General features: G+C 52.0%; 4 protein-coding genes across 4 annotated transcripts; 2 read left to right on the plus strand and 2 right to left on the minus strand.

Moving 5' to 3' along the window:
• Positions 1–1,017, minus strand: A1O1_07351 (cell division cycle protein 123; the record flags this gene model as incomplete). The annotated part of the gene is made up of 1 exon (XM_007728221.1): positions 1–1,017. One exon carries the CDS (start codon positions 1,015–1,017, stop codon positions 1–3), a length of 1,017 nt encoding a protein of 338 aa, XP_007726411.1.
• A 1,414-nt stretch (positions 1,018–2,431) lies between these two features.
• On the plus strand, positions 2,432–3,938 carry A1O1_07352 (carbamoyl-phosphate synthase arginine-specific small chain; the record flags this gene model as incomplete). Its single annotated transcript, XM_007728222.1, has 2 exons — positions 2,432–3,581; positions 3,643–3,938. 2 exons carry the CDS (start codon positions 2,432–2,434, stop codon positions 3,936–3,938), a joined length of 1,446 nt encoding a protein of 481 aa, XP_007726412.1.
• A 5,457-nt stretch (positions 3,939–9,395) lies between these two features.
• A1O1_07353 (uncharacterized protein) lies at positions 9,396–12,773 on the plus strand (the record flags this gene model as incomplete). Its single annotated transcript, XM_007728223.1, has 1 exon — positions 9,396–12,773. One exon carries the CDS (start codon positions 9,396–9,398, stop codon positions 12,771–12,773), a length of 3,378 nt encoding a protein of 1,125 aa, XP_007726413.1.
• A 1,183-nt stretch (positions 12,774–13,956) lies between these two features.
• Positions 13,957–20,795, minus strand: A1O1_07354 (uncharacterized protein; the record flags this gene model as incomplete). Its single annotated transcript, XM_007728224.1, has 2 exons — positions 13,957–20,701; positions 20,770–20,795. 2 exons carry the CDS (start codon positions 20,793–20,795, stop codon positions 13,957–13,959), a joined length of 6,771 nt encoding a protein of 2,256 aa, XP_007726414.1.
• Between the last annotated feature and the right edge of the window lie 21 nt (positions 20,796–20,816).

Raw genomic sequence — 20,816 nt, forward strand, 5'->3', positions numbered from 1 at the left:
TCAACTTGAGTCGTCTGAGTCTTCTTCAATCTGCTTCTCCATGACACGTTTCCACTCCTCCATCATATTCTTCATCTCAGTGGGAGCCATACTCGCATCGACAACCTCTTTCGGCAGTTTGTGAGCGCTGTATTTCGTGCTTGCAAATTGATAAGCTTCGGGGTCGTCACGTTGTACAAGCCGGAATTCGGGGTCGAAGATAGTATCCTTCTCCGGCTCCGGGATTTGCAATATCTCAAGCCATGAGAACAACAAGGGGTCCGTTCTCGGGGCCCACGGATTTATGTCTATAAGCCAAACCCTGTCATGTGGTGGTGGTATGTAGACATCGAACACAAAGTTGTCGTCCGGAAAACCAGACAGAAGTTCCAGAAAATCTTGGATCTTGGCCTTGAATGACTGTCTGAGCTCGAAAAGGAATTCAAAATAATTCATCTCACGCTGGCTGATGGCAATGAGCTTTCTGTTCCGGACGAAGCAGCGGAACTCTAGAGACGGATTGAGGTTGAAGGACTTCCGAAGCACAAGGTGGTATGGAACTTCCATCTGATCAACGCAGCCGTCGAAGGCTTGTTCCAGATCGTGGGTAACGAAGTCGCTGGACTTCAGGAGGAGATAGATATCGTTCGGTGTTCGGCACTCCATGTCGTTTGTGGGCACCATCCACGTCGCATCCTTTGGAGCTGACCAGTTTAGCTTGGGGACGACCTTTCCTCCAAGCTCACCGATAGTCGACCGGATCTGCTCGTGGACAGCCGTCCACGGCTCTGACGGATCTTCCTCATCTTCGTCCTCAAAGCCACTGTCTGCATCATTTGGACTGTTGTCTGGGGGCAAGATGATACCATCGGCACGCAGATATTCCAGGAATGGTTCTGAGAGTGGAATGAGTCTGGCTTTCGGGGTCAAGGACCGGAAGAGCGCATGCCAGGTGTGAAACGAACAGTTCAGGATGTGCGCTGCGGTGACGGGAGGGAACGGTAGGGCCGTCAACGGTTCAGGGCTGTCCTCGGACATGCTTGGTATGATCTCGATCAGTTTGAGAAACTTACCCTACCGACATCAGGCAGACGCAGTAGCCGCGCAGTATTTATTCTCTCAACAACAGACTGGAAGAGCGTTTACTAGTACGCCTCCGCGAATCTGCATGATTAATAATGCCTTGGCATATATCACGTGATTTACAGCCTTGCGAAACATTCTGGTGTCACTTGAGTCATCGAAGATGGCCACAGTGCTTGCAGGAGATCGTGCATTCTACCAGCAGTGGCTAGTATACTACGTGGTGACCCCGAAATGCAAATTCTCAAACTCACGTCCAGGCGATTTGGTGCTGCAAATCTCCTGTCTTCTATTTTAGAGCGAACAGATCTGCGAGCCTTATCACGTGATGAATGATGAATTCCCGACTTCGTGCAAAACCAGCATTGCACAGTACGCACAACGTCCCATTAATTTACTTTATACCTAATCTCTACATATAGTTGTGCAGATACCTAACAGTATTAAGAAGCTGGACGTGCATCCTTTCCGTGCTGTCCACAGGTACCTTACACGGAATCCAGGGGTGACAGCGGGGGACAGTATCCACGTGACTATCTATGCACGTGACCGGGAAGGATACAATCGAACATGCTCTCAAACAGACTCTCGCCACTGCTCCAGACATCGAAGACGCTGCCAAATGCGATGAGGACAATAAAAAGTAATATTTAGTGACATAGCATATGTTCTGAACGCCGAGGACGCCAAGCAGATATGGGGGCGACGTCGATCTTGTACATGGAAAGATGTGTCTTTCGTCACGGGCAAGAGAAATTTTCCACTCGAGGGTGAATCACGGCGAGCTTCATTGGACCTCGTAGGCTTAGGGGCCACCGCCAGGTACCTAGACTCTAGGAGAGCCACCTAGAGAGCCCACTCCCACCTCTCCGATGGCCGGATGAGCCCCTGTGCTCCGCCAGAAGCTGCACCTGGTTTTCCTTCTCCCAACCAATCTTCTTCCCTTCCAACTCCACACGTCGTCCGGCTGCAAAGAAAAGAATTTCGTGCAGAAAGACTTGCTTCTAGTTCCTCCTCCGCTTCCTGCGCATCAAGAGGTTTCAATCCATCGCTACTCCTGCTTTCAGAAGACGCTCGCCATCGCGTTCATGTGCTTCCCAAGCATCTTCACCTCTCAGGTAAATATTTTCCCTATGCTGCCAGCCCACTGATAAGGAGCTCCTCCTCCTTGACACCACGAAAAACGTCATTGGGAGTCATTCTTGAGTACAGCTGCTAACTTTTGGATTGATAGGATTACATTAGTGGTACCTATTGACTCTCGTTGTCTCCTCCGATTAGCATTCTAACGCGTTGGACAGATCATTTGTGGAAGGCTCAAGCAAAATAGCGGTCAGGAAGATACAGAAAGAGTCATAAAATCGCAAACATGTTTTCTCGAGCTTTGAGGCCCTCGACGCTCTTGCCAAAGGCGGGCAAGACCTTCTTGAACCCGTCAAAGACCTTCCGAGCTCGGTCCCTGGCGACCGTTTCCAACGATACACCTCGGCAGCAAGAACTGCCTCTGCACAAGCAGTACCGCCACACTGCACCATCCTACGAACCCGCCACATTCACGATCCGAAATGGACCTATCTTCCAGGGCACATCGTTTGGTGCTCGAAGCAACATTTCAGGAGAGGCTGTTTTCACAACTTCTCTGGTTGGATATCCTGAGTCATTGACCGACCCTTCTTACCGAGGACAGATCTTGGTTTTCACCCAGCCTCTCATCGGTAACTATGGTGTTCCGTCGAGTGCCCGGGACGAATATGGCCTTCTGAAATACTTCGAAAGTCCTCATATTCAGGCTGTGGGTGTGGTTGTTGCGGACGTTGCGGAGAAGTATTCTCATTGGACTGCGGTGGAGAGCTTGAGCGAGTGGTGTGCTAGAGAAGGAGTGCCAGCCATCACCGGAGTTGATACTCGAGCGATCGTCACCTACCTTCGGGAACGAGGCTCGAGTCTCGCCCGGATAACAATTGGAGAGGAATACGACCAGGACCAGGATGAGGCCTTCGTTGATCCAGAGCAGATCAATCTCGTCCGCAAAGTGAGCACCAAGGCGCCATTCCACGTCAGCGCACCTTCTCCGACTGCTCATGTTGCTGTCATCGACTGTGGCGTTAAGGAGAACATCCTGCGCAGTCTGGTCAGCCGGGGTGCGAGTGTCACCGTTTTTCCTTTCGACTATCCCATTCACAAGGTTGCCCACCATTTCGACGGTGTGTTCATCTCCAATGGCCCTGGTGACCCAACCCATTGCCAGGACACCGTCTACCATCTTCGAAAATTGATGGAGACCTCGCAGATCCCGATCATGGGTATCTGCTTGGGACATCAGCTGTTGGCGCTTTCTGCAGGAGCTCGAACCGTCAAGCTCAAGTATGGCAACCGAGCCCACAACATCCCTGCTCTTGACCTCACCACCGGCAAGTGCCACATAACGAGTCAGAACCACGGCTATGCGGTTGACGCCACGACCCTGCCCGACGAATGGAAGCCTTACTTCATTAACTTGAACGACAACTCTAATGAAGGTCAGTTAGCCTGCGCTTTTGCTGTTGAGCGAGAAAGACAAGTACTTACATCCTCTTCTAGGTCTAATTCACGCCACACGACCAATATTCTCTACCCAGTTTCACCCTGAGGCCAAGGGAGGCCCGCTTGATTCCTCGTTCTTGTTCGACATGTACCTGGACAACGTACAGAAGTACAAGCAGAGTCAGTCCGCCTTCCAACCTCAACGAGACAGCAGCCCCAGCCCATTGCTGGTGGATCTGTTGGCCAAGGAGAGGGTGGGTGTCGAACTGACCCAGGGAATCCGGAACATGATGGCCACCCAGAGTCAAGAGAGCGCGGAACCTGAAAAGGTCTATGCTGCCGGTGCTGCATGATGGAAAGGACATTTGGACTTTGTGATACGTGCGATTTGGATTGAGCAATGCTTCTTGTTGATTGAGCCGATGCTTTCGATTTGTTGATGTTACGAACTATTTTGGAGTGGTCAGCAGAATACAAAGTGATGATGCGGAAGATTCGTGTTCCAGACTCCCTTTTGACCCAAGACCAGTATTCAAGGTTCTACTGTTGGTCCACTGCAGGTAAGGTAAGCCTGCCAGAGTCTCCCCTGACACGCTCTGTTGCTCATGACAAATCCACACGGATGTAAAATTGTCCTCTTCTCGAATCCCGAAGCGCGCAGCTTGTTCCATGAAATGCAGTGAGGGAAGAGGCAGAGAAGCCTGATTATCCTTTGTTCCTTCTCGCACCCTTTTTCACAATTGACAAGAACCCACTGACCGAAGCCTCAACGGGCCGATACGGGCCCACGAACGATCATCATCATCATCCAGCACTGCAGGGCACGACATTCGTCATGGCCGTAAGCCGCTGCTAAGGTTCGAACACGACCAGCTCTGCTGCAGTGCTTGACGTCCTGAATCTCCCAAAGAGCGTACAGGCCTGCTACTATCCAGGAGCATCTTCCGAAGGGCGCTCAGGAGACCAGTCAGGTCTGAGGTTTGAGCTGGAAAGACTGGCCTAATAATGGCTTTAGGCAGTCATATTAGCAGGGCATCCAGCTGAACCTGGAGTGGCAAAGACATGGTGAATAAGTCGAGCATTGCAGCCTCGTTACAGTTCAGCCATCGTTTGATTCGGTGATGCACTGGCATGTCGTTGAGTGGTTTCTGATTGAGACTACTACCATGCTCATTCTCCTAGCTCCTAGCTCTCTCGACACCGGTCTATCCCCAGCTGCGTCTTCTCCGAGCGCCATTGTCGATGTATGGTATTTACTCTGGGTATACATCGCTATTTGGGCGTCGGATCCTGTTTTCGGGAGTGCTATGTCGACATCTGTTGGGTTGCTCAGGCTGGTCGCTATATACACCGAGGCCACTGCCAGCTGACGCCGTCAGATCAATCACTATAAAGGGTGATTACACTGAAGTCTGAGAGTGATCATGATGCCGCCGCCTTGATGTTGTCACCTTCCACGTCTACTGGAGGGCGGGAGAAGAAACGTTGTACTTTGAGGAGGCGATATGCTCTTCAGCGGGATCTGGTTTGAAACGCTACGATATTCGTAGAGACAGACGTGTTCGGCAGTACTTTGGCACGTAGGGGTTGTATCATACATATGTCTAGATAGGGCTGTGATTTAGGAACGAAGACATCGATTGCAGAAGCACCAACGATCGAGCCTTCATTATGTCGACGAGCCCGGGTCGAGAAGCTGCTTACAATGAACCAAAGTGTGTCTGGGCTGCCTCTGTCGAACCTGTGCTGCAAGGATTGGTCCTTCCAACTGCTTACCTGTCCTTCAAGCGCATGACTGAAGTATCGAAGTTCAATGTTTTGAGTAAGATGTCCATAAGAGCAATGAATTTGCATGCCATTGCGGAGCGGTGCTTTCATAAGTTCCACGGGACAAAAGTCTCCCCATCAGAGCCGTTCCTAGCAGGTGGTTGCTCCAGAAGAGATCGAAACAGAAGATCCACCTTCGACCCCCTCCATCAGAAAGGTTGGGAATCATGGCTGCTGGTACAATTGACCAGCTTGATGCTCGCAAGACAAGTTTGACCTAGCCAAGGCTGAAGAACGGAAATTGCTTGTCCCCATCAAGCAAAGCCCAATCCAGGGGTGATGCTAATAGAGAAGGCTCCGCGTCAGGGGTTAACTTTTGGTTCGTCTGCCCGGCTGCCCGACTGTTCGTTTCTCGGTAAACCTGATGTCGATTCCCAAACTGTGAGATACAAGCGTGGTATCTTTGGCCGTGGTACATACAGCAAATGGACATATACTCACAGTGTCGATCCCACCGAAATATTGTGCACGATTGGATCTGTCTGCATCGATCAACAGGAGAGATCAACAAATTTCCAACACGTGAAACAAGGACAGGGATCACATAAGTCTTGACAGAACAATTGCTCTGTGTACCGCCGCTTTGCTGATCCGGATCGGCCTCCATGTGCGAAGATGCCTGTATTCACGTGGTCTCTGCGAGCACTTACAAGTGATCCGAATACCTCGATGCAGGTGAGGATCGTGCTGTTCAGTCAGGAAAATCATGTTTGTTCAAACCAGAACATAGAGTCTTCTATGAACGGAAGCGCTGTCTTGGCCCCATCTTCTGCTTGCTACCTAGGTAGCTTGTACCGCACTGACGGACGCAAGTGAGCTCCTTAGTCGCTTCTTCTTCTTCTTTTCCCGGCACAGTAGGAAGCATGTTTGACAGAAGGGGGGGCAGTATTCGTCCGAGATGCTGGAGGACTTTCCTGACAGCCCTGAGGACCGTGTTGACTGCACAGTTTCATCATGGTTTGGTGGCGCGATATGGCAGGATTGGGAGGACGTCAGTAAGCCCCAACTCTGAGGTCCATAAACAGATGGTGCGAAGAAGCGCTTCCGGATAGGAACCGAAATAAGCGTCTATTGGATAAAGAGGTCAGGGGGTTTGGAAGAGGAGGACAACTATGACAGAATGAAAAGTGGCCAGCACTCAGGTCTGCAGCTAGAAATGTCAATGTATAGTCTAGTTGCAGGGGGTTGCAGGGTCAGGGTCAGGATCAAGCGTAGAGTCAGGCGAAACAGTACGAGCTAAGGAGGTTTGACATCGGAGAGGCGAATTGTGTATGCAAGCTCTCTATCTGTCAGATTTTGAAGTCCTGAAAAGAAACCGATGACGGTCCGTCTGCGGTAGGAGAGCTCGAGGGGAACGAGGGACATCGGCTGGTTGAGGTGAGAAGTGGAGGGCGAGCAAGGAACTCAGTTGGTCGGCCTTGAACCGTAAATATTATTCCAGATTTGGGTCCATGGCGGCAGTCCTGCTCGTAGTTGGGACTGGCCTCGTCTCGTGCAGCAGAGCTCAATATGGAGAACATGGTGAGGAGAGAACGGAGGCACATAGTACAGGAACTCTGTAGGAAGAAGAAACAAGGGATGGGAAGGGAAGGGAGACGCCATTCCAACTGCGCCCACCACTGCAAGATACTACTAGTACTTTAGGTAACTTAGTACGTACTACTATAGTCCATAGGTACCTTATTAAGGTAGGTACCTACCTCCTACCTTAGGTAGGTAGGTCAGGTAGGTACCTGGGTATGTAGTTAGGGGTCTTAAGGACATGGTGGTGGTGCCTAGCACCTACGATAGCCTCCTATGTAGTAGGAATTTCTTAGGTTCATCCGCCCTCGCACGCACCCATGTACTGTACCATCTTCAAAACCCCGCCATCTCTATCTCTATCTCCATCTCATCTACACAGTAGGTTAGACTTCAGCGCCATGTCAACAACCCATCATCTTGCCATCCTGTTGTCTTTGTTCGATTCGGAGCACTGCTTCAGCGACCATTGTTCACCATTATCTTGACTATGACGCTGCAAACCCACCGCTGCCTTTCCCCACTGACGCTGTTCTTATCTGCTGTTCACCTTCGCCATCCACCGGCACTGGTTGTGTCGACGATGCCAGTGACTGCTTGTCCATGACCTCAACCTCTCTATCCTAGTCTGCCAGCCGTCGCAACTGAAGTCGAGAAAAAGAAGCAAGACACCATATCCTCCATGGGTAGTCCTGCGTAGCAAGCGGCTCCGGCAGACGCCTTCCATTCGCCCTCCCCAAGTCCAACGGACGCTGCTACGGGTTGCTTCCCGCTACCACTGCACGCAACGCATCATTGAGGGCCCGCGTGCTGCAGGGTACGGAGAAAATGACCAACACTCATGCCTATCTGCCCTGCATGGCATACTACTACAACAAAGGCTTCCTTCTAGTCGACCCTAGTAAGGGGCCAAAGCGCGTCCGTTGTCCGCCGTCCCTCGGCAATCAAGCCACCGTCAAGGCCAGCGCCCGAATCGGAAACCCGGATCCACGCCACCCACTGTCACACCCGCGTCGAGAGACCAATCGAGGGGCTGGGAAAGAGAGAGGATGTCCTACTCTTGTACAGTGCACGCCGTTACGTATTTCGTGCCTACTGTGTACAGAAATACAATGATTCTAGGTATCCAACAGCGCGATACGTTGGAAACAGCCAAACACATCGTCGAGTGCCGCTTGCTCTCGGCCAGTCCAAGTCAGTACCAGCTTACTTTCTTACCTTACACTGCGCGTTCAACATGACACTGCTGCGGCGCTGCGGCGCTGCGAGGCATAGGCGCGATACTGCCGTGAGGTGCACAGAGATACAAGTACCCAGATGAGTTCCGTCTCCTCGAAGCCATAACAGCATCATCGCCACTAGTTCGGCATCGCCCTTGCCTCCGTCTCCCGTCGTCCCATAAGTGGCTGAAACCAACCCCCTTGGCTTTTTGGCATTGAGGCCACTTTTTGTCAACGCGGGGCTCATTCTCAGCTAGCATCTATCCACCGTGCCCACCAAGGCTCAGGTCTCTCGACACAACTTCGGATATCATCCTAGACCAACTGGGATGAGCCGATGACCTGCTTTGTACGTGAGTTGTTCGGCGAATACGCGCCTCCCACCCCGATATGTCTCTCCATGGCGGTCTACGTTTCTCGGTTGAGGGAGGCGGGGGCTTTTCAGCGGACAGGACAGCTCAGCCGGAGAAGCCTCGAGGACCTTGCGCCAGTGTGCCTTTGTCCGGCTGCCAAAGATCACATTTTGAGCCGAATTCGAGGGAGCCCAGGATCTGTCAAGAACCTTGTTTGGACACTTGACTGCGCGGTGACTTCATAAACGGACGGGGTCTTCGAGGCTTGATATCGCTGGTTGGGGACTCCATGTCAAAAAATTGACGCCAACACGTTGGACCCATTTCTGACATCTGAACGCGACGAGTTCCTTACCTGGCCCATGAATCATCCCTTATCCACATGCAACACACACCCAAGTTTCTGACATCTCGCAGTCACAAGTCAGCCATGCAGGCAGGTGGATGTTTCTATATTCCCCGTTCCTTCTCATCTCACCGAAAATCAGACTTTACGGATTTCTGTGTGTTCTCTGCGAAGGTGGGCGTCGTGGTTTGCTCCTCCCTTGACAGCTGTTCCCCTCCTCCACCTTATTTTGGTTGATAGCATGGCTCCCATTGATGCATAAATCAGGAATGTTTCCCTTGGTCGGATTCCCATGAACGCCTTGACCCTCTTGCATAACCCGGACCCTGATCATCTATCGTTCGTTGCGCAGTATCGCTCACCTGGAATGTCTCTCTCGAGCACCTCAGTGTACAGTTGATGAATGTTTGATTCAACTACAATCTTTTACCTGAACATATCCCGAACTGACCGAGTTGCATGAGGCGAGCTTGTTGTCGTGCGGTGTCGCGACAAGCTTGAGCCACTGTATGCTCGGTTCGCGGTTCCAGAAACAAGAACATGATGCCCCCTCACGAGAACCAAAGCTCGCGAACACGAACGACAGTCATCGACAAGAGTCTACCGGAGCTTCCAAAGATCACCGTTGAGAGTCCCAAACAGCGGAATCGGTTGAAGGGTGAGGCATGTCCGAATCCTATTGTACGGAAATATGATGAGCCAAGGAGGTCTCCCCGAGGCTCCCGAGCGCGTGTGCCTCAATTTCAGCAATCCAAAAGATGGGCAAAGACGCATACCGCCAATCCATTGACTCCTCCTCCTCCTCCACCTAAAACTCCTAGGTCAACTGGAGAACAACAGGAGAATGACCCTGATGACAGAATCCTGACTATGCGCGAGGTCTCGTTTGAGCAGCAGCGCGCACAACCGAGGAAGCCCAGGACGGATGCGGATCGGCCACGCCGCCCGCGACATGTCAGTAGGAGCAGCTCTTCTTTACAAGACGAAGGACCATGTCGGTCCAGCGCGACTCAGTACTGGAAGACCGTCAAGGCAACAGTTGTCATAACTCCTCATAGGACGGCGAAAAAATGCTTCGGAAGGAGGCCAGCAAATCGAAGGGCTCCGGTGGTCAGACATCGAGAAACCAAAGGCCGACGGGCAGCAGAGAGGACACCGGTTCCTGCGAAAGCGCCGACACCTGCGAAGGTGCAGACTGGCAAGAACAAATTGCCTGTGCATTTTGTGGCACCCAGGCCGAATCCTGCTCCGCCAGTTTCGTTTCCGGTTGAAGAAGCATCCGCTGAGCCAGGGGCTCGTCAAGAAGGGGACACCCGGGTTGAGACCTCCCAACCACGCTCGCCAGTTCCATCACTCCATGATCCTGAAAAGGACAACAGATTTTCCGAGGAATGTAGGGCGATATTGAGTAGCATGGACTTCAACCGAGATTGGTTGTTGCCAGCCGCTTCAGTATTACCTGCAGTTGGAAAGCCATCCGGGGATGAACCACCACAGGCACAACATCAGGCGGCTGTCCCCAAAGACGATCCAAATCAGGAGATCTCGATAAGGGACGCTCTTTCGTCCGCACCCGCTCTGGCAGTGCCTGGCACCAGGCCGGTTCCAGCCATCACCGTGACGACAACATCATCCGCCGACAATTCTCCCCGGAGACCACAGCCGCCCGCAAGAGCTTCTAGTAAGACGGTCGCCAGTCTCGCGGGAATGATGCAGACTTCCAAATCTCCAGAAATATCACGGGTCTCTGAATCTAGTAACGACCCTCTAGCTACTGCCCAAAGCCATGTATATGCGGATACCGCTGGGACGCATTTCTCCAACCAGACACATTGGCTGCTCCGCATGCCTTCATCGGCGTCTACTGCTGGTCACTCTGCGCTAAGTCCTATCTCGGTGATGAGTACCGATACTCTGACAAGGATTGAGGCTCAAGTCCGCGGCGGTTCAGATGCCGTCGATCACTCGGAAATGAAACCACGGTCCTACTCTGGCTCCGAGCCAAAGAGCAGTGGACCTCCAAGTATCCCTCCCGAACGTCCTTTACCAGCTTTGCCGGCACAAACAAAATCCGAGTCAGAGCCTTCTCAACACCGTGTCTCCATAGAGAGTCGCCGTGGGAGCAGAGAGAAATCAGGCATGCATTCGCAGGCATCTGAACCAAAGTCGACCATCCAGCTGCTGCGCAATTCATGGCAGTCCAGTCCTCCGGCGCCACTACTGCCACACAGTTCGTTGAGTGCTGATGGAAGATGGTCGGCCGATCTGACCTCGGTGAGCTCTCTCAAGAGAGAAGGATCGCCGAGTTCATTGGCCTCATCTCGTTCTTTTAGTCGTCACGCCATCTCAGGGCTCCGCGCGGATCGGGTAAAGGAAAGGCGTCTGAGAGATCTAGCCAGTTCCAGGAGCCACTCGCCAAAGTCTGACTGCGCTGCCAGTAGCGAGGGGACGCATGAACGGACTGCCACACCGGCCGCGACAGATGCTGCTGCTCATGGTCCTACTGAAGAACCCCTGGACCAGCTGGATCAATTTCCAGCTGTCCCCACTTCCCGGCCTGGGAGTATTCTCAATGCATCCAGTCCAACCCGTCATTTTCGCCAACACAGCACTACCAGCCAGGCGAGTTCTGCTCGTCAACTGTCCCGGGCCCAGCATCGTCGGGACAGTCGCCCGTCACAACATCTTTCGCAAAGTAATATCTTTGTGGTTGTCGATTCCGATCCTTTGACTGCCAAATTTCGTGCTGGCGCCATGAGTCCATCACCGAGTATCCGCGGCGGCTACGGGCGCAGCGGGAGTCCGTCCAAACATACACGGACCGGTTCGAATCTGAGAGAGGTGACGACCAACCAGCAGAGTCCTGCCAGAAGTGTGCAGAAGAAGACCAGTCTTCTGAGTCTCAAGGGAGAAGAAGATTCTACCTCTGCACGATCCCCTCGTGGCAAGCCCAGGAGAACAAGACGGGCCGCAAGGAACAGCAGTGGACGGCTGAGTAGCTCAAGTGACGACTCCCTGCCAGGAGGCCCCAATTCACCGAAGAAAATTGCGTCAAGACCTCAGAAGCGTCGGAGATGGAACAGCAGTGACATCAGCCTCATCAAACTCCTGCACCAAGATCTCGAGGAATACTACGGCACTATACTGGAGCAGGAGGACAGGCTGAAATGGCAAGCCAGCCAGATCCATATGATGGTCAGGGTGCTTGAACCCATCAATCGCGCCAGAGGAGTCAAGACGCCTTCAAGCATTGGTGTGGACGAGCCGGTCTACTATTCCACGACCGATGAGGAGTCGTGGATCAGCCACTCTCGAGTGCAAAGACCCTCTACTAGACAGTCTGGTCAGTCTGGTTCGGGACGAGTGACCACCCCAGGAACAAGAGCGGGCCATTCTCAGCACCAGATGCCAGCTCATCACCGGGCAAACAGCACAGGCAACGACAGTACCGCCTCGACTGCGGCTAGTATATCGACCGATACCAGCAAGGTGTTGGGTGACGACGCATCAATGACTGACCCTTTGGAATACGAGCCGCCACCGTCTGCGACGTTGAAGCCCGCGCCGCTCGGCTCGATCAAGAAAGGCAATCTCAATCCAACCCGCGTCAGCCGTGGTGGTCCTGGTGCAACCGTGGGTCTTCTGCAGGCCAGACTACCAGAAGATCGTTCGGTTTCATTGGATTCTTCGACGTGTGGTCAAGCAGGGAGTGGGTTGAAAAGAACCCAAACCCAGTCCAGTGCAGCAGACCAGGTCTACCAGTCATTGGGTCTGAGGCGTGGCAACTCGGATGTCCAAGACAGTGACGACAGTGAAGAGGCCAGAAAGACACGAGAAGCCGCCCGCTTGAGTGTGAACCACGTCCTCACCAGCACTGACCAGATGGACCTCGCGATCGACCAACTGGCCATGTACGGCTGAAATCTCGACCAGTGAATCATTACTGGACGGAACAAGTTGGGTGGTGGCATGTGTGTGTGTGTGTGTGTGTCATTTTCTTAAGACCCTCGACGACGATATGATGAGCTTGATATGTCATCTTGGGCATCTTGATGACTTCTTTTGAGGAGTCGAATAGTGCGACGCGACTGATGGGGATGGATAACTTAATTACTTATTTTAATATCTGGTAGTATCTTCTCACTAGTAGTAGCAGCGGTGGCGTTGGCAGCTTATCTATAATATATATACATAATATATCTTGTCCAGATCTTTTGGATTCCCAAGTATTGGAATTATACAGACAGAGTAGTATATGATTGAATGGCTTCACAAGATATTCCACTTTTCCTTTTTTCTACAATATCTGATCGCAGGTTCATATAAAGAGTCGGTTGTTGACATCAATCCAATCCAAAAAGGGTCCACAGGTCCATGAATATCAATATTTCATCAAGGGAATAAAAAGCACATCTTTGAAATAACTGTAGACCAAGAAGTACAGTAGTTATTACCAAGTTAGCTCCTATATATATATATATATTATTTATTCTTGATCAAGACCCCCTCACTACCTGCCACATAATCAATCACCACTGACTCGCACTGCAGCGGACGCCCAAGAACCAAGACCAAGACCATCCCATGCTATGATACTAGTACGGTGTGTAGCCAGCACCTTGGATAGTTCATAATCCACGGTCCAGAGTCCGAAGTCCGAAGTCCGAAGTCCGAAGTCGCCCACCTAGCGGCGCTGTATATAATATATATATATATATATATATATATATATCAACACTACTTAAACCACATATAAGTATCATATGCACGTATGCACACGAATACATACGTATAATAAAGGCGGGTAGGTGGTGAAGCAGAATCTACAATCCAAAAAGTCGTGGCTTTTAAGGGAGCGAGCGAGAGAGAGGCAAGGACAAAAAAAAGACGAAAGTAAGAAACGGAAAAGGTTACGGTGGTCTTCGTCAGGGTCTTGTAATCATTCATATCATTCATTCACAAGGACGATGCAGCAGTCAAGCAGCCAAGCAAGCAAGCATCCGTGACTTTCAATCCCTGTTTATCGCTTCCATTCTCATTTCGAATTCGAATTCGAAATCGATTTCTGATATTGATGTTGATGTTGATGTTGATGTTGATGTATTCACCTCCGCTTCATGAACATGTCGGCAGCATTGGTCTTCTTCTTCCTAACCATCGGTTGACCGTGATTGACCGTTCCCGAGCGGCCGCCCGCAACAGATACAGGTGGCCGTGATGGTAATCCGGCGGGACGGGACGGCTGGACTCCAGCAGATCGAGAATCAGTACCAGCACCAGCACCAACAATAGCTCCCGCTCCCGGACCAGCCCCAGGACGCATGTTGTTCGTCTTGGTTCCATTGCCGTTACCCTTGTTGCCGTTGCCATTACCAGAGCCAGGATTACCACCACCAGAACCGGTTCTAGGCGGATGCGGTCGCTTAGGGGCCGGGCCGGATGGAGGACTCCTAGCAGAACCCATGCCAGGGCCGATGTTCTTGTTGTTGGGGTTGACACCATTGTTCCCACCGACGCCAGAACTTCTGCCATCGTTATTGACGCGTGGAACTTTGCCTCGATCAGAAGAATCACTCGATGCGTCTCTCTTCCTCTTGGCCGCGTCGCCCTTCAAGTTCGATACACCGTTGGTAGGCGGCACGGTAGTCTTGACCACGGGAATTTTGGCGCCATGTTCGCCGAGTTGCTTCTCTGCTCGTTTTTCTCTGGCTTTGTCTCGCGCGGCTCCAAACCGGAGTTCTTCTCTCCTCACCTCCTTCCGCTGGGCTTCGGTCAACCGCTTGGCCGGAGGGGCTGTACAACTGTCCGAGAGATGTCCGATTTCGCCACAGGTCATGCATCGAGGGGCATTGCAGCTTGTGTAGCTGTGGCCAGGTTGCTGGCAACGATGACAGATGCCATGGGCGGCGGCCCTGGCTTCTTCGTTGTCACAGTTGGACGTGAAGTGCTCGTGGGAACCGCAGATGGAGCATTTGGCGAGGTCGTTGAGGCCATTTGCGCCTCCTGAGGGTCCATAAACGCCTGTCTTGACCTGTGTCGTATCGACCTTCAAATCCGCTGCTGTCCGCATTTTGCTAGCAGGCAGTTGCTTGTCATCGTCGACCTCCATTTTAGAAAGGTTCCGTCTGGGATCGGTCTGTGCCGATACCCTACGCTGAGGCTCCGGTCTTGTGGTTGAGGATGAGGACGATGGTCGAGAAAGACTATCGCTTGGTCGAGACGGTAATTCAGTGCCCTGGTTCGAAGTCGGTCCGGTCCGTGGCATGTCATTGTTGACCTTTCTCGGCGGCGGCTGTGGCGGAGTGGGCTGCTTTGACTCGGGCTCTGTATTCCGAATGGTCTTTGCCGTTTCAACAACAGGCTCATCAGCATCCATCATGTCAATGTCGTCCTTCATCATATCCTCTGTCAACAGCGGGCGCCGGAGAAGGCTGGTGATTTCCCCTTGTGTGTATACGTTTCTGGCTTTCGCATCGTTGACTAGAGCACGCCAGTATTCACCCTGCATCAGTGACTGGGAATTGCCCAGAACCCAAAGAGACGATTTGGCTCGAGTGAGACCCACATTCATCCGCCGGATGTCGTTCAAGAATCCAATACCGTGTGTCGAGGCTCGGACACAGGAGAATATGATGATCTCGCTCTCTCGACCCTGAAATGCATCCGTGGTATTGAATTCGATCTTTGAGACGATGTCGTCGCCATATCGTTGCTTGAAGCGTAATCTGAGCTCTTTCAGCTGCCCTTTGTAAGGAGTGATAACTCCGATCTTCCCGGCAAAGTCATATCTGGGAACATCTCTCACCAATCGGTCATACAGTTGCATGGCGATGTTCAACTCGGCGATATTGACCAATGAATGACCCTTGGGTGCTGCCTGATGCATTCCTTGGACATCGAAGAAGCGATACGGTGCAAAGATCTCACTGTGATGCCAGGGTCTTCGACGAAGTTTGGCCATGTCCGCACCGTCCTTCAGTCGCGAGTCATAGAACATCTTGCTCGGGAAGAGACTGATCTCCGGATGCATACGGTACTGTGTATCCAGCAGATGCACGTCTTTCTTGTGGTTGCTTTCCATACGGGCAAACAGACTCTGCTCATACTGGAACTTGGCTGCCTCGCGCGACAGGACGGTAGGCGGCAACTGCTTGGGATCACCAACCAGAATACATTTAGAGCAGCCGTATTTGAGAGGGATCAAAGCCGACAATTCAATGGACTGAGCGGCCTCGTCGATGATCACGGTCTCAAATTCCACGTTCAGACTTTGGAATATCTCATGACCACTTCCGCTCAGAGTGGCACAGAGCACATGGGCCGAATCCAGAATTTCCTGTTGTATTCTCTTGCGGTTGAGCTCCATATCCCGGGATGCGGTATTCTGACGTTCTCTCATGTCGTCAATCTTGGAGCCAAGTTGATTCTTCTTTCGTTTGAGGGCATCCATGAGCTGTTCGTCCGCCATCGGAACTGGCTGCCCTTTCCCACGTTGTTCACTGATCCGGTTACGGAGCGCGTTCAACTCGTCAGATACTGCCTTGTGCTCCATCATGACCGCGTGGATGTCTTCTCTCGGGTCTCTCGGAGCCGCTACATTGAGTTTAGCATTCACCAGCTCTTCCAAAGTGACGTCCTTGACGCCGGCGTTGATGGCATCGGTTCGTCCAAGTCGAACAACCGAAAGATGTTCAAAGGAGCCATCCAGCGTCGTTACGCCCAACTTAAACCGCATGACTAGTTCGTCAACCGCGGCGTTACTTGGAGCGCAGACGAGGATCTTCCGGGGAATTGGTGGTGCACGACCGGTGGCTGCATTCAATCGTGGACCACTGTCGTTCGTCTTCTTGATATAACCTGTCATCATGGCACCCACCAGCGCGCAGATGGTCTTGGTTTTGCCCGAACCTGGCGGTCCTTGGATCAGAGTAAAGGCATCATTGTCGAGGGCTGATTTGACGGCTTTCGCCTGAGCTTGGTTCACCTCGTAAGTCTTCTGGAAAGGTTCCAGTATCCTATCCGGATAGTCCAGTATGGGCGAGGGTTTTGCGTTGATGATCTCTTCGCACAGATCATAGTACTGCAATGCCATCAGCGCACCATATTCTCGTTCCAACGGGGTCAGAGATAATATCTGAACTCCATATACGGTCGACTTGTCGTTCAAATATGGCCGTAAGGGATTGTTTGATGCACTGACACGATAGACGACTTGTACTTCGCCCTTCTTTCGACTGATCTCCTTGACCCGTGCTAAGCAATGTGGCTCGCGCGAATCTTGTTCAGGAGTTGGGGATTTCGACAGCAGCACCACATCCGAGGTTCCAATGCTCAGTTCCTTTCCTTCCGCAAAAGACATGGAAGAATTTACCTCGACGAAGTTGTCTACAATCAAGGTATTGGCCACCTTCACCTCGAATGGTTTGAAGTTGCCTTCTTCGCGCGCGGCTCGGAAACTTTGCCAACCCTCAAGTATCAAAAGAGGCTCGAATGTCTTTTGGTAGTCTTGAACTGTCCGGAAGGTGTTCGTGACCAGGGTATAGTCATCCCTTGCCGAGTTGGGCGGCAGATCTGTGTCTGCGAAAAAGTCCCAGCCGAGTATGGTCCGATGCAGGTCGCTCAGGTCTGGTGCCAGTCGAGCCCGAACATCCTTCTGTGACCGAACTTGCTTGATCTTCCGCACAGGGCCGGCCACAACGGGTTTCCTTACTCCTGCCTGGCTACGGACCGTCGGTCCACCCTTTGTTACCTTACCGAACAACTCTTCGTCGGAATCCGACTCGGACTCGGACTCGGAAGACACCATAAGGCTGTTCGGGCCTGCGGAATGATCTTTGCCAATAATGCCAATGCCCGTGAGACCGGAGCCTTGACCTGCAGTCTGGACGCCCATGCCGGTTTGGCCGCGCAGTTTCAGTGCAGCTTCCTTGTCTCTAAGTTTTCGGGCAGCCTCCTCACGTTTGCGATTCTCAATAAACGCACGAGCCTCCTGAGCCTTCTTGGCTGCGACGTCAATGGTAGAAGCGGACGAGGGCTTCGCTTTTGCAGGCTGTCTTGAGAGCAGTGATTTGATGTTGTTTCTCTCCTTGTTGGTGACTGTGGTCTTTTGCGTACCCATCGTCTTGTTCGCAATCTCAATCAGATCTTCGTCCGCAATGTCATCATCGCCGAACTCGTCAACGCTCCGTCCTCTCGAGTCTGGCGTGGACGCCCCTGACCGAGAAGTGGCTGTGTCTGTCCATTCCTTGAGGTTGAGCGTGGTCTGTTTCTTTGCCACAGGCAACTCAATTGGTCGGTCGTAGTAGTTCTCCAGTGCCCGGACCAGTCTCGCCTTCTGGGATGCGGTGAGAATGGTCTTGACGGAATGCTTCGTCGCAACCTCTTGGACATATGCTAAGCCATCACTATCTGTCGTTAGTGCTTGATGCCGCTTCAGCCGGTACAGCATATTAGTGATGAGAGTCACTAAGGTATCAGCGAGATACTCATCCCGAAGCCGTAACCATCTTGACATGGCATCCAGCGCGTTCAAGGGAGATCCCACTTGGGTGCCCCGAGTATCAAGGAGAGTCTTGGGAATGTCTTCGGCTTTTTCAGGTCTCGCTTTCATGAGGACGCTGGCGAAAAGATCGTACTGGTCAAACAGCGCTTCGGCATATTGCATGGCATCTCTGCAAACCTCCACCATCTTTTCTTTGTCGTGAACCTCCAGTGACCACCGTTCCGTTTGGCTGAAGATCACCTTGAGCGCCAGCCACTGATAAGCCCAGTAGTTCTGGATGGCTGATGCATCCCTACTTGAGATGTTGGCTTTTCGTAGTTGTCCGTTCGTCGGGTTGCAAAGCACGTCAAGGATTTCCATGCCGTTTTTGAGCATTCGTGGAACGGAGGCAAAAGTCTTGTAATTGGCTATTCGTCGGAACGTCCAGCATACGCCGTAGATGGTGATTCCGAGGAAGGCTTCAATTAAATGAGCCAGTGCTTCCTTCCGGCCAAACTCGCCGCTGATATTCTTGACGACTTCAATCGCTGCTTGATATGTATTGTTGTCAGGTGAAAACAAAGCGGCTATCAGAGACATGCTGGTATTTTGAGCTCTGAACAAGAAGTCTAGATGGTCCGGCTTGAATTCGGAGATGCGCTGAAGCAGCTTGGCCACCATTCCGGTCAGCTTATCGAAGATAGAATTATACGACTTTTTCTCCTTGATCAAGGCTTGGCCTTCTCGTATCCGAAACTGTTCCAGACCAGGGAGTGGCATGATACCAATGAGTGCCGCAGCAGACAATTCAGGCTCGTCGTCCTTCAGGTTATTGATAACCGCCGTCCAGATCTCCGGCGTGTAAGAGCTTGAGCCGTGCCGAAGTGGCTCCTTTTGGGTCAATGTCTCAAAATCCAACTTCAGGCATTGACACTCCAAGGCGATCGAATTCTTGACGACGTTAACGATCTCATCTCTCGTCTCCTTCCCTAGGGATTTGGCCAGATCCGGATCTCTGGGTTTGAGTATCTCGTCCAAACGGTGTCCAATCAAGCCCAAGATATCCAACAGTACCAGCCGCTCGACCGACTGCCGATTCGTCTCGTTGTCCGAGAAGCTGATAATAGTCGTGAGCAGAACTTTGACAGCCATCCTGAAGCATTCAGCTCGTGCTGGAAGGCTGATGCTGGTATTGTTGATTCTTTCGAACAGTTGGCTGGCAATGGTTTGCGAAGCGGCAGGGCGGTTTGCAGGTTTTAGAGAAGCTAGAAGTGAGGGAATCCATGAGAGCACATCCATGTCCTTCAGCCCAAGACCCGCACTGGACTCTTGGAGGTATTTGTTGAACTGAGGGCTCGCAAAGACTTGTTCGACGATGGTCTGAGATGAGATGGAGCCCATTGCTTGCCAGAAGGCGGCGGGTGCTGTGTCCAGAATCATCTTCATCGACTGGCAGATGAAAGGAACGGCCTGCGAGCGTTTAGCCAGATGGTTCAACGCTGTCGTACCGACATTGGGATGAAGGTCGAAGAGCTTGTAGGTGATCATCCGCTCATCCAATTTGCTCAAAATCAGCTTCAGCGCACTCCACATTTTCGAGACATCACCTGGCTCGGAGGCCTGTTGCAACTTCGCCTGGATGTAGGATTTCATGGCCCAGTCCCATTCGAGGTCCGATGGACATCGGTCGACTCGATTCCAAATCATAGTCGCCCAGCCCAAGCGGACCGGCATCGAGTCGAAGAGGAATTTGGTGGACGCCGGCAGAATCTCTCGCATCTTAAGCGGTCTCTTGGCCTGGATCATCTTGAAGGGCCGATCGAAGTGCTTCTGCAACAGCTCCTCGTTCTGCAGGAAGACGTCGCAGACCAACGCCTCGAACAAAGCATGCAGATCTCGGTGATCCAGCACCGCGGTCCCCCTTTTCTGCTCCGGAACTTCGTCGAGGGTTTTCGTAGCTCCATCAAGTCCTTGGATGATCCTCTGAAGGTCCCTTCTGTTGATGATTTCAAAGAAATTCTTGATGTCTTCCTCTTCATAGTCTTCCCTCAGCGAGGCCTCGAAATCCACCTTTGCCACGTAGTACTCGCGGATACAAATATCACATTTGCCCAGGGCCTCGTCCAGGGTGTCCCATATGAAGCGTTGGTACTGTTCACTTTCTCGGCCGTCGTAGGCTAGCAGCTGCAGAGACGTCATGAATTTCCTCCTACGGATCTTGGTTGCTTCAATTCTTGCAAGCCGATCTCGGTCGACTGTGCCTGCTTCGACAGCACTGGGGTCCCGCTCATCTTCGTATCTGTCTTGGTCATCGTCGTTCTGTCGAGGGCAAAAGAGGTGTTGTCCGGGCGGTGACTGTTTGATCTCCCTTGAATCTGGAGTTAGTTGACCCGTTTGGGGCCCAACAAGAGTATTTCCGAATAGTAGTAGACTTACTCAAGGATGCTTATGAATTCGGCCATGGTTGCAACCCGTCAGGGAGA

Source organism: Capronia coronata, assembly GCF_000585585.1.
Source record: "Capronia coronata CBS 617.96 chromosome Unknown acBCG-supercont1.6, whole genome shotgun sequence".
NCBI classification, from domain to species: domain Eukaryota; kingdom Fungi; phylum Ascomycota; class Eurotiomycetes; order Chaetothyriales; family Herpotrichiellaceae; genus Capronia; species Capronia coronata.